This window comes from Mesocricetus auratus, unplaced genomic scaffold, assembly GCF_017639785.1.
Source record: "Mesocricetus auratus isolate SY011 unplaced genomic scaffold, BCM_Maur_2.0 Super-Scaffold_100007, whole genome shotgun sequence".
Lineage (NCBI taxonomy): Eukaryota > Metazoa > Chordata > Mammalia > Rodentia > Cricetidae > Mesocricetus > Mesocricetus auratus.
In genome coordinates, this window is record NW_024429191.1 from 96,139,066 (window position 1) to 96,152,942 (window position 13,877).

Consider the following 13,877-nt stretch of genomic DNA (forward strand, 5'->3'; position numbering starts at 1 on the left):
GCAAGGGGTCCCGGGAGCCCTGTGCTGGCCGCCGACCTTGATGGTCTGAGGTCAGAGGGACAGGATGCAGGGTCTCCTTGCCAGTCAAAGGCTGTGCCCACGAGGACCTGGAACCTCAAAGCCAGTGAAAGATAAGGATTCTCAGGCCTCCCGAGGGCTGTCAGAACCCTTGGAGTAAATGCCTTGAATTCGTGATTCTCCCTAAGCCACCCCAAAAGAAGGAGCTGACTCAGTCGGCAAAGTGCTCGCTTGGTGATCATAAGGATCTGGGGCCTCCACCCCAGCACCCACAGTAAAAACACACCCGGGCGCCTGCACACACACACACCGAGAGACCCTGTCTGAACAAAATAACACTCAATGTGGCACTCTCACCTCTGTGGCCACGCACGCGCATGCACGCGCACACACACGCACATGCACACGCATACATACTCACACGCATGCAGTCACCCACTCACACACAAGCACGCACAACCTCATGCACACACGCTCGCGTGCACACACATGCACTCACGCACACGCACACACTCATACACACTTGTGCGTGCAGTCACACACACTCATGCACGTGCTCACACTCAGGCACTCACGCACAAGCACGCACTGGCTCCCACACACTCATACACACACATACACACACACACATGCACACATACATGTACACACACGGCGCATAAATAATAAACAAAAAGCAAACCTGTGGATCCCGAGGCTCACCCTGCACTCCCATTAAATCCCTCCAGGGGGAAGAAGTCGGTCCCCTGGAGCTGGAGATCAAGAGGCTGTCCAAGCTGACAGAAGAGAACAACTTGGGCGTGGCAGAGGCGCAGGTGACCTGGCTGCGACTGCAGCAGGAACTGGTCCAGGTCACACACGAACGGGAGGAACAGCTGGTGTCCCTGGACCAACTCAAGAAGGAGATGCACATCATGGAGCAAAAGAAGCTCCGCATAGAGAGTGAGCCCCCCCACCCCGGGGAAGGGGGAGGGGGAGGGCTGCGCCCTGGGAGGCGGTTCCCTCCCAGCCACATAGCCACACACACCCGCAATCCCAGCACTCAGGGCGCTGAGGGCTGTGAGTCTGAGGCTAGCCTGGGCTACACAGTAGGATCCTGCTTCAAAAAACCAACCAACCAACCAACAAACAAACAAAAAAAAAACCAAATAGGAAAACAAAGCAAACCAGGAAAACCCTAAAGGCATCTAGTATGCTGGTGCTATTTACCTGCGCTCCTGAGGTCCGTGGGGGGATAACGGGAACAAAACACTCCTTCCTGGAGGGGGCTCAGAGGTCTGTGAAACTCTTGGGAGGCTATCTATGGCTACTGCCTGCCTAGGACCCCCGACCCTCCAGCATCCCCCCCCCCCCGCCTGCCGGTCCTCCCGCAGACAAAATTGAACAAGAGAAGAGAGAGCAAAAGGAGATGAGCCGCCACATGAAGGAGCTGGGCAACGACCTGACCAAGCTCAACACGCTGATGGACAAGAGCCGGTGCAACTCGGAGCAGCTGCAGCAGAGCACCCTGCTGGTCGAGACGGAGTTTGTGCGCACACTGAAGGTTGGTGCCACCCACCAACGCACCCTCCGTCACCGGCAGGGCCCGGCAGGGCGTGGCGCAGAGCCAGCCTCAATTCGGGCAGATTCCCTGGAGGGGCTTGTGGAGGGAACCAGACTGCTGGTCTAAGGTCTTGCCAGTCCCGAAGGGACTCCAGGGGCCACTGCCCTGAAGCTTCCTCACACAGCTGTCCCCGGTCCCCACAGGATGCAGAGCGAGAGACTATCCAAATGCAGGAAAAGCTGACACAGCTCGGTGAGGAAAAGACCACCCTCCTCAACAGCCTGGTGGAGGCCGAGTGAGTAGGGGCTCAGCCGTGTGCTGGCCGGCTCTAAAGGTCACTACTGGGGCATGGCTCTGCGGGCCACCTTTGTGGACCCCAAAAGAACCACAGAAAGCCACCGTGGAGCTCTGTAGGCTACCCTTGCGGGTAACCACCAGCCAGGCCAGTTACCTCTGGGTATCCAGTGGTTCTCTTTGGGATAAAGTTTATAAAATGTATCTTATTTTTTTTTATGAAAAAGGTAGTAACGTATAAACCCAACCCCAAACATTTTACACTATGACAAAATATTGAGAGCAGCAAAGAAAAAAAAAGCAAAAACAGGGAGATGTCTCAGTGGATGAGGGTGCTTGCTGTGCAAGCATGGGGACCTGAGTTCCAATCTCCAGCACCCACGTAAACATCCAGGCATGGCCAAGTGTGCCCATAAGGCCAGCATGATGGAGCTTGGTCTAACTCTAGGCTCCGCGAGAGACCGTGTCCCGAGACTACGTGGAGAGCAGCAGCAGGAGACCAGGTGTCCTCTGGCTTCTGTGTGTACACAGGTGCATCCCACCCCCATACACACGTTAAACTGTTGGAAAAGGGAAACCATGTAATCATGTAATATCACCTCTGCTCATGCATGTCTGAGCCTGCGTGCATGTGTGCGTGTGTGTGTGCATGCGTGTGTGTGTGTGTGTGTGTGTGTGTGTGTGTCTTGCACATGCCCGACAAGTGCTCTACCACTGAGCCCCACCCCCGGCCCTCAGCACTCATCACAAGAGACCACTACACTCAACACAAGAGACCATTGTATAGCTAGATTTCTTTCTTGTTTCGTTTGCAGCGAGACCACTCTCTCTGAGGCAGTTTTAAGTGTGTTATGATGTCTTTGCACACACATATACCTCTCCTGTGGACACAGTTTGTGAGCACCATGAGGGTGCCCCTTGATTGACAGGAGTGCTCTAGAAGGGATAATGTGTTTGGTGCCATTTGGCAAGATCTGTGCATTCACGCACACACACATTTGACAGATTCTGTGCATTAATACACACACACGTACGCGCGCGCGCGCGCGCGCACACACACACACACACACACCACCACCACACCAGTGGCTTTGGGGATGTGTTTTGGGTTACATTTGGACAGTTTTCTCCCATAAAGCTGTTTGGCCTTTTACTTCCTTATCCGACTTTTACCGATCACGTGTACATTCTCAGTTCCTAAGTTACATTTCTCCCCTCTGCCTCTCCCCCGCCCACCTCGGGTGCCTCTAAAACTAGAGTTACAGTAAGGAGCAAACCACCACAGGGCCGCTGGCAACTGAACCCACACCCTCTGCCAGGGCAGCCAGCGTTCTTAGCTACCAGCCCCAGCCTCTCACCTCTTCCCTCCTTTAATTCTTCCCCTCCCCTCCTCTCCCTCCCCTCTTTTTTCCTCTCCTCCCCGCCAGCCCACATGCAGAGGTCTGTCTGTCTCAAGACCTGGCAAACTGTTTGGTCAGGAAGCTGAGTAAAGATTTTCGGGCTTCACTTGCCACACCCCTGGGCAAGAGGGGCGGGGTCCCTGCCACCCCGGTTCAAACTGCTCTGGCTCTGGCTCTGGCTCTGACTCCGCCTCTCCTGCCTCTGAAGACACCAGATCATGCTCTGGGAGAAAAAAATCCAACTGGCGAAGGAGATGCGCGCCGCGGTGGATTCTGAGACCGGGCAGACAGAGATCCACGCCATGAAGGCCGAGATCCACAGGATGAAGGTGAGTGAGTGGGTCAGGGCTGCGGGCACCACAGGTGCAGCTAGGCTGCAGATCCGTAACCACCAGGCCGTCCTGCCACGGGCAGCAGGTGAGATTCCTCCTGGGAAGGACCCATCATTGCCGCGCAGTGGCCGCATTCTAGCAAACACGGCTGCAGGCTCTGCATCGGTCGTCACCGGCCTCTCACACCAGGGTCTGCCTGACTTATGTCTGTGCTGTGCAGACTTATGTCTGTGCTGTGTGACCACAGCAGCCAGGACTTGTGGTTGTATGCGCCAAGGCCCCTCCGGAATTGGCAAACACTGGTTGTAAAGCCCAGTTTCCCAGCCCACGGATCTCACTGTGGAACAAGAAGAACCTCGCGTGGGCACATCTTTAATCCCCAGCAGTCTGAGGCCAGCCTGGTGTGTACACAGCAAGTCCCAGGCTAGCTAGGGTGACATAGCAAGACCCCGTCTCAAAAGGCTAGAGTCTAGGGGCTGGAGAGATGGCTCAGAGGTTAAGAGCACTGGCTGCTCTTCCAGAGGACCTGAGTTCAATTCCCAGCACCCACATGGTGGCTCACAACCATCTACAATTAAATCTGGTGCCCTCTTTCTGGCATGTAAGCAAAATGCTGTATATGTCATAAATGAATTAAAAACAAAATAAAGCAAGAGCCTAACAAAAGACAACTCATGGAAAAGGAGGCCCGGGGGCACCTCACCCCATCTCTCACGAGCAGTGGGCTTCACGGACTGTAAGAACAACTAAGTCACAAGTGACCATCCACTTAAGGTTCAAGACCTTAGGGGATAAAAATTAGAGCAGTTAGGGGCTAGAGAGATGACTCAGAGGTTATGAGCTCTTAGAGGTCCCAGGTTTGATTCCCAGCACCCATGTGTCGGCTCCCAGTTATCCGTCACTCCAGTCCCAGGGACCACATGTTCTCTCCTGACCTTCCCAGCCACCAGGTGTCCACGTTGTGCACAGACATACATGCAGTCAGGACGCCCATGCACGGGAAGTAAGATGTCAAGTTAGATCAGCTAACCACAGTGACATGGCTTTTCCAATTGCACTTACTATGCAACGGCCTCAGGCTGTTGGCTACTCTAAGCTCTCAGGCATGAGCCGGACTGGCATGGAGCTTGCCGTGTTCAAGGCCCAGGATTTGATCTACAGCATGACTGATTGTCAACCTGACCAGATCTACAGTCGCCCAGAGGACAACGTCTGGACACCCTGTGAGCTGTCAACTAGATTAGCTTAGCATGTGAGGGGTTAATCTGGATTAGGCTAACTGAAGTGGCAAGAGCCACCTGACTGAGAGCCCCACTCTGTGAGGACCATAGTCCCGGACTCAGTAAAGGAGAATGGAGCGGAGCAACAGCACTCATTGCTGGCTGTGGATGCAGGTTGACCAGTCGGCTAAAGCCCCCGCCCCCTTCCCGGCCACGGTGGACTGCACCACTTAGAACTGTAAACCAGGCCTGGTGGTGGCAGTAGTGCACACCTTTAATCCCAGCACTCAGGAGGCAGTGGCAGGCGGATCTCTGTGAGTTCAAAGCCAGCCTGGTCTATAGAACAAGTTCCAGGACAGGTAGGGCTGTTACCAAGAGAAAATCTGTCTGGAAAAAAAAACTGCAAGCCAGAATAGCCCCTTCCTTTCTTAAATTCTTTTTGTCTGGGTTATTTTGTCACAACAAGAAGATAAGTAACTAATACACCCAGCATCCATAAAATAAAATATAAAGCCAAGTACCACAATAATATGCCTGCAATCCATCCCAGCATCCAGGAGTCAAGTTCAAGACCAGCCTCAACTATAGAGTGAGACCCTGCTTTAAAAAATATATATATATACTTATATATATATATACATATACATACATACATACATACATACATGCCCTGGCCAGCCGGGTCAGTCAACGGGGACCCTAGGGGAGGGAGGGAGAATGGGGGGGGGGACAAGAGACAGAGACAAGACAGTATTCTGATCAAGCCTTGTTTATTGAAAGTACCAACGGGGCTTAAGTAGGGCAGGTAGCAGAAGGGCGGGGGGCCGAAGTTCTCCTTGGCAGGGTGTGTTCCCAGGACACGAGTCTGCAGCTGGGGGAGTCTGGAGTGCAGGCCAGGTGGCAGAAGGATGGGAGAGCCTGGACTGCAGGTCTTGAAAATGTGCTGTACAGGAAGATAAGCAGGCACAGAGAAACAGAAACTTAACTAAGTGTCAGTCTCTAAGAATACAGTAGGAATAGTAAGATGGCTTTTGTTGTGCAAGCCTTGTATATATCATACATACACATATACCATATCATGCATACACACTCATATACTATATACACACACATATACCATATATATATACACATATCACACACATATACATATACACATATACATACACACACTCAATTTAAGTGAATTTTCAAAGCACAGGCAGACTAGACGCACATCTGTGATCCCAGCACTAGGAAGGTGGAGGCAGAGAGGGGGAAAGCTGAGGGTCTCCTCCTCGCCCTGCCACCAGCATCCCTGTACGCCATACTGCTATGTCAGTCACACGGGGGGGGGGGTCACTGGCCTCCCCTCAACACGTGCAGTTGGCTTGGCTTCCCCCACCCCCACAAAGCCAGCATGCACAGATGTGACCCCAGCCTCGGTTGTGACAGGCAGCAGGTGGGCCACCTCAGCTGTGACCTATGTGGTTCCTGGTTGACGGTTGCTGGGACCCAGCCTGACATAGCCAAGGCCGTGCCAGTCATAACTGCCGCCTTGCCTACCGGGTGAGGCTGGCAAGGTTCCAAATCCATAGCACAAAGCCGTCGAGCCCACCAACTGGGCATGGTGTGTCATGATGAGGCATTGACACATGGGCTTGCTTTCTTTTTTCTTTTTTATATCTTATTTATTTATTGTATATACAGACTTCTGCCTGCAGGCCAGAAGAGGGCACCAGATCTCATTCAAGGTGGCTGTGAGCCACCATGTGGTTGCCGGGAATTGAACTCAGGACCTCTGGAAGAACAGTCAGTGCTCTTAACCTCTGAGCCATCTCTCTAGCTCTGGGCTTGCTTTCTTTTGAAAGATCTTACTGTTTTGAGCCAGGCACAGTGTCAAACACCTTTAATCCCAGCACTCGGGAGACAGAGGCAGGCAGATCTCTGTGAGTTCAAGGCCAGCCTGGTCCACGGTGTCCCGACCCACAGGACACTCATCGTGGGTCTGGTGGACACCTAGGGTAAAGATGGGGGACAGGGGATACAAGGACGGACGCCAAGACAAGAGTCTGATCAAGGCGACAACTTGATTCACCCCCAAAGGGGTTTATATAGAGGAAGGGAGGAGGGGAAGGAATGGGGGATGTGCTGTAGCTGCGATGAACCTGGCAGAGCAGAAGGTCAGTGGGATGGCTAGGGCATCCTGTGTCCTCTGGAAACCTAACTGCAGACTCTAACATTATCTTTCACAATCCACCTTCTATTAAGCCTACACCCTAGATAAGCCACAGGTCTGTTTCTGGAATTTGGCAGATAGCAGGGTGGTCCCAAGTCACATACTTTCTATGAGGGTCTTTTCTTATGAGTACGTGAGGCAGCAGTACCTGGTTTGATGGCCGGAGGTCCCTGACATACAGAGCTACATAGTTGTTATTGTTTGTAATTGTGACATGTATGTGTGCATTTGCATGGGAGTGGTGTCTGCATGGAGTTACAGGCAATTGTGAACCTCCTGACAGGGGTGCTGGGAAATCAAACTCGGGGCCTCCCCAAGAGCAGCAGGTGCTCGTTAACAACTGAACCGTCTCTCCAGCCCCCACCCCCACCCCAGGCGGCCGCTTGGTAACTGATGTTGGACAAGTTGGTGGTCAGTGAGGCTCGTTCATCGGGCTGTTCACCTCTGCCTGGCTTAGCACAGAAACCTTTCTCACTACCCTGGGGGCGTGGCCACCTGAGGCAGACTCTGTGCCCAAGTCCCCGCTGAATTGTGCCTCCTGTGACCCCCAGATCTGTCTTGTCACTTTCCCTGCTGCTCCTGGCTCCTTCTGCACTGAGTGGAGTCTTTCAGAACCAGTGAGGGTTCCCCAGAGAGGCAGACCCAACAAGACACCTGTACATGTTGTGCTTTTTGGCGCACAATGGCGGCCCATAGGAGACCTAGGAGGGCCAGTACCGCATGCCGGCCAGCCCAAATCCAAAGACTGAGAAGGTGGTGAGCTCCAGCCCAGCACACCAGCTCCAACATGGAAAGCACGCCACCCCAGCCTTGAGGGACAACATCTTCCACCATCTTCCCAGGCACGCCCACTGGAGGTGGGTGTGTCCACTCTATCCAACAGCCCACAGGAACATGCTGCTCTCCACTTTCTCCCAGATACACCCAGCTATCTGGGCAGCCCTTAGGCCAATCAAATGGACACATAAAAGTCAATATGTTGCAATCCCCACCTCCTGGAGTCTAGAGTACCAAAGGTTAGGTGTAACCTGCCAGCTTTAAGGGGGCCTGTCAGATCGCTTTTGCACAGGTCAATCGTTGAAATTTATTTATTGCCCTTTTATTTTGTTTTACGTGTGTCTGTGTATTCATGTCTCTGTGTGTGAGCACTCGTGTGTTTATACATGTGTGCACTCTTGTGTGTGTGTGTGTGCTTGTGTGTGTGTGCTTGTGTCTGTGTGTGTGTGTGTGTGTTGTGTGTGTGTGTGTATTGTGTGGGTGGCAGTCATAGGACATCCTTGGGAACTTTGGTCACTTCCTTTGAGACAGGTGTAAAGAGAAGCTTTTTCCTTGAGAGAAGCCTTCCCGCCGTCCTGGTTCTAGAACCGCATCAGTCCCAAATAAACACACAGGAGGCTATATTAATTATGAAGCTGTTGGCCTTGCTTGTTTCTTACTGGCTAGCTCTGACTTAAGTAATTACCCCATAATTGTTAATCTAAGTATTTCTCTTACTGGAGAATAGTTCCGGGCTTCCTACCCCATGGCGTTACATCTTGCTCTCTTGTGTTTCTCCTTCCCAGAGTCCTCCTGGACTCCTAGTCCCACCTATCTAGATTCCTATTGGCTCAACAGTGCTTTATTGACATAAGACTTCCCCAACAGACAGGGTCTCTCATTGGCCAGGAGCTCACGGATTAGATTGCCCTGGCTGACCAGCAGGCCCAGGGGTCCAGCTACAAATGCTCCTGTGAATCTAGAAAGACTTCTTGCACCACACACACACATACACACACACACACACACACACACACACACACACACGGTCCAAGCTCACACACCCCAGCCCTCAGCACCCCACAGTCCATGGACACACACCACAGCCCTCAGCCACTGTCCACAGACCCACCCAGTCTCTGCCTGTGTCACTGTCTTGTCACACCAAGCAGTTAACCTAGCGATGGCACTGCTGACCAAACCCCCATCTCCAGACATACTACCCACCCTCTCGACACACCTGCCACTGAACCTGGCGTGTTCCTCTCCTCCCTCTCCTCCCGCCCTCACCATCCCTTTATACTGCTCACGGGGACATCCAGCAACTGTCCCATTGGTGTGTGCTGTCTCCATGCCCCTGACTCTTCGCGGGCCAGTGTCGAAGGCGGACAAGCCAGGGAGGGTGGCTGGCCACTCTCACTTAAGCTGTGTCCCGCCCACCCCCGCCTTGCCCCCCCCCAGGTCAAGCACGGGCAGCTGCTGAAGCAGCAGGAGAAGATGATCCACGACATGGAGCTGGCTGTGGCCCGCAGGGAGACCATTGCAATCCAGGCCCAAGGGCAGAGCAAGACGGACAAGAAGATTGTCACCAGGACAGACTTCCACTTCCAGCAGAAGGAGCTGCAGAAGAAGATCAGGAACATACAGAAGGTAGGACCTGCCCCTTCCTCTGCTCCCGAGACCCAGTAATGCTCCAGACGTGCGTCCCTGCCCGGGCTGCGTGTCTGCATCGGTTGTGGGACTCACGCACATTGCCAGGGTCCTACTGCACATGGTCACCACGTGTCTCCATCCATCCCCACGTGCTGGCCCAAGGGGTACCTGCTCCCACCTTGTCACGCCACCAGGACACAGAGTGATCACCTGGCCCACCAACCCTGGCCCGTCCGCTCATCTCTGAGGGACATAGGAAGGCGAACAGACTAGACATTGGATCACAGTCATCCTTGTCATTGTAACACCCTGCCGCAGACACTTCCAGAAACGGCCAGGTCGTCACTGGGGCTCAGCAGAGGAGTCCCACGCCCCCTGTCAGCCACCCCACCCCCCCCCTCCTTTCCTTCCTTACACTTCCCACACAGCCTCTTCCCTTCCTGGCTCAAGGCTGCAGTGCTGACCCTGGCCCCCGTGTCCCCCTGCCCCTTCAGAGCACAGACTTCCACAGACTGCCTCCCCCCGTGTCTTCTGGGAAGCCACAGTCTCCCTATCTGGCATCGTGGGCCTCAGGGCCCTGGTGTCTCACAGGCTACTACCCCCACCCCACACATTCTAGACGGTCTGTGGCTACCGGACTCCTCTTTGGGAAGTGTGGTGGTGTAAATGTGACATCCCCATAGTCTTGGGCTCCTCACCACTTGGTCCCCAATTGGTGGCGCTGTTTGGGGGATGTTTTGGAGGTACGGCCTTGCTAAAGAAAGTGTCGGTGGCGGCGGGCTTTGAGAGGTTAAAGACGTGTACCATTTCTATTTCCACGCTCTTTTTTTTTTTTTTGTGTTTGTGGTTAGAAGGCTCGGGCCCTCAGCTTTCTGCTCTGGCCAGCACTGCGCCTCGGCCCTGCCGTCACGGGCTCTGATCCCTTTGGAACCGTTAGCCCGGATTAGTCCTTCCTTCTCTAAGTCTCCTTGACCACGCTGTTTTAATCACAGCAATAGAAACATGACTAATACAGGAATCCTCCCACGCCCCCGCCCCATCCCGCCCCCCCAAGAGTAAGTGTTCTGAGGCCTGTGACTGGCCCTTAGCCGGAGGGATCTATCTGCTAAGCAACTTGGATGCCGGGAGCCCATGGGGTCCTGTTCTTCTCCCAGGCCACAGAAGAGTGCAACAAGACTATCTCAGAACTAGAAGAAACTCAAAAACTCCTGGGCAGCTCCCTTCAGGAGAGACAACAGTCCCTGTCAGCTATGCAGGGTGACATAGACGTCCTGGAAGGAGAAATCAACCAGCTCACAACTCTCAAACGGCAGGTAAATCTCTCGGGAGGTCTCTGGGCCTGAAGCGCCCAGGCAGAGGGGTGAGCACCCCAGGAAAGCCCGAGTCCCGCATGAAGATCTCCTCCTCGGGGCCAGCTACACCCTCGGCGGGTGATGAGGCCACCAGCTGCTCATGTCTCTCACGTTTCCATCCCTTGGGAACTTGGTCACACCATACGTTTTGATCTCTACCTGTCACTGGCTGGGCACCATTCTGGATGCCTGGGCAGCCGAACAGAAACAAAACCCCTGTGACTGAAGATTACATTCTTGGGATGTCAGGGCCTCCGAGTAAAGTCAAGAGGTTGGATTTTCGAGGGGAGCAATCCAAGAAGGCCATGTAAGAAACGAGTGTGCTTCGAGGCTTGGGGGTTGTGTGTGAGAAGAGCAGGAAGCCATTCAGGTAGATGGAGGAGCCTGGCCGAGAGGGGCCAGGCCAGACTGCACCACGCCTTGGGAAGGAGCAGGGTCCTGACCCCGGGAGATAGTGTAAAACTGTAGGGCTGAGGGTGACCTGCAATCGGGGAATCCCTCCTGGCTCTGGGGCAGCATGGGACAGAGCATCCAAGGCAGACTGGAGGGGGAAGAGCAAACCTGACTGCCATTGTCTGTCTGAGTCTGCAGGTAGAAGTTCCCTAGTGATCTGAGTGTCTGAGTCTGCATGTAGTTTAGAAGTTCCCTAGTGATCTGAGTGTCTGAGTCTGCATGTAGTTTAGAAGTTCCCCAGTGATCTGAGTGTCTGAGTATGCATGTAGTTTAGAAGTTCCCCAGTGATCTGAGTGTCTGAGTCTGCATGAAGTTTAGAAGTTCCCTAGTGATCTGAGTGTCTGAGTCTGCATGTAGTTTAGAAGTTCCCCAGTGATCTGAGTGTCTGAGTCTGCATGTAGTTTAGAAGTTCCCCCAGTGATCTGAGTGTCTGAGTCTGCATGTAGTTTAGAAGTTTCCCAGTGATCTGAGTGTCTGAGTCTGCAGATAGAAGTTCCCTAGTGATCTGAGTGTCTGAGTCTGCAGGTAGAAGTTCCCCAGTGATCTGAGTGTCTGAGTCTGCATGTAGTTTAGAAGTTCCCCAGTGATCTGAGTGTCTGAGTCTGCAGGTAGAAGTTCCCCAGTGGAGTCCCAGCTGGGCTGGCTGTGGTGTGGGTCTAAGCGGACAGCACGGCCTCAGGAGTGCGCCTAGCACCACTCAGCAGGCAAAACACCTCCCCCGTAGGTGGGCAAGGCTCCCGCCCAGGGTTACAAGGCCCCTTCCCCTGGAGTCCAGAGAGTTGGCTGGGTCCTCTCAAGAACACCTCTCCTCTTTGCCATCCCCTGTAGTCTAAGCCGAGGACAGGGGTCCTTCCTCCTGACTCCTGGACACTGACACGGGGGCCTTCTTCCCCACCCAGAACCTTCTGGAGATTGTGGCCCTGCAGATGCGTGCCAAGAACCTGCAGGCCGCGGTCGACGGGAAGTATGTGTTCCTATACCGCAACAGCAAGACCCAGCTGCTGGAACGCAGGAAGCTGGACATCCGGCTGGCCCAGCTCAACTCCATCCTCTCCCAAGTACAGGAAGACTACCCCCAGTTCCAGGAAGTGCTACAAAAGATTCATCAGAAGATCGCCAGCAAGCTGAAGTTCCCAGAGCCCTCCTAAACAGCACTCGGCCCACACGTGCCAAGGCTGCCCAGAAGGAGAGCCAGGGAATTGCCACACACACACACACTCACACACACACACACACGCATGCACACGCACACACAGGCACGCACGCGCACACACACACACACACACACACACACACACACACACACACACACTGTGTTCCGAAAAGTCACGCGTCCCCTAGAACGACACCCTGCTTAAGTAACACGACTACCCAGACCTGTATGGGTCACAGCCGGCCTGCTGCTCACAGCAGCGTAATGCAGCATCCCTGATCTGCTGTGGTGACCATGCCAGCCTGCAGGGGCATTGCCTGAGCATTACCGGCCGCTCTCTTCTGTTGGCCTTACCCATCCAGGTAAAGGTCATTCTGTCTGCCGGCAGCTCCACCGTGCATCCGATACCCATCACACTGACCCGGGACAGGCCCTGGGTTCTGTGGAGCGAGTAATGGGCGTGAGGACCCCCCAAGGGAGCCAGGAACGAGGTAGACTGCTTCAGCCCATCTGAACCCCACAAGCTACCTTCATTCTGGTTCCCCACCCCCACCAGACAGAAAGCTCAGCCCTTCTCCAGCCCCCACCACCTCCCAGGAAGCATTGAAATAGATTGAAACCCAAAGATCAAAGCTAAGGACCCCAGGATCCCCCCCTGGGGGAGCAAATGTCTACGGAGGCAGTAACTGACCCTCTCACCTCTCTCTCTCTCTCTCTCTCTCTCTCTCTCTCTCTCTCTCTCTCTCTCTCTCTCTCTCTCTCTCCATTCTACCTCCCCCGCCCTGGGTTTCTGAGCCACCAGTTGCCTTTTTGCTTCTTATAAATGTGAAATAGAAAACCGTCCTATGGAATAATTTCAGTTTTAAACTTTACAGCAGAGAAATAAAATTTACGAAAGCTGCTTCTGGTCAGACGAATCAGACATGTTCGTCCTAACAACGAAATATAAAAATAAACCAAGAGGCCGGGAGACCCCAGCCACGCCCACCCCACCCACTCTGCAGGGGGAGGGGGTGCGGAGAGAAGGGGGAGGGGGGACACGAACCCCATTGCGGGTCTGGGCCCTCTGCTTCAGTGCTTGCAAGTGAAGTCTGCTGTTTATCAACTGGTTGCTTGCTATGGAGTTTGTTTTCCGAAATGGAGTCCGGCAGCCCCAAGAAACTAGGCTCCACTAGCTGCCATCCATCAGCCAATAGGAGACAACCGTGAGAAGCAGAGAAAGGGGGTTTATTAAATGTGACCACAGTGGGAAATGGAACAGATAATGGACCACCACCCACCACACCAGGGCCACCTTGAGGGTCCCGACGTGAGGCTTAGCTCTCCATAGGGCAGGAGGTCTGTATGGCTAAGCAGTCCCCGCCAAGGTGAGGTCCCGCCCACCACTGGCTTCTTGGCACTAGTCGTCCGGTGCACTGTGGTTTAACAAGCTGTGTGCCATGTCCTTCCAGGACGTCCCCCTCCCTCAGCATGGGACTCGGGGGT

General features: G+C 53.9%; 1 protein-coding gene across 3 annotated transcripts in view; it reads left to right on the forward strand.

The window, feature by feature from the left end:
* Positions 1-13,293, forward strand: part of Ccdc40 (coiled-coil domain containing 40) — a 42,819-nt gene extending 29,526 nt beyond the window's left edge. For all 3 annotated transcript variants that reach the window (XM_021227033.2, XM_005070188.4, XM_040750142.1), the window contains 7 exons: positions 747-960; positions 1,392-1,561; positions 1,765-1,856; positions 3,464-3,584; positions 9,243-9,431; positions 10,589-10,747; positions 12,139-13,293. In XM_021227033.2, coding sequence (XP_021082692.1) covers positions 747-960; positions 1,392-1,561; positions 1,765-1,856; positions 3,464-3,584; positions 9,243-9,431; positions 10,589-10,747; positions 12,139-12,387 — 1,194 coding nt within the window. In that variant the 3' untranslated portion in view covers positions 12,388-13,293. The remainder of the gene's footprint in view (positions 1-746; positions 961-1,391; positions 1,562-1,764; positions 1,857-3,463; positions 3,585-9,242; positions 9,432-10,588; positions 10,748-12,138) is intronic.
* Positions 13,294-13,877: the final 584 nt, after the last annotated feature.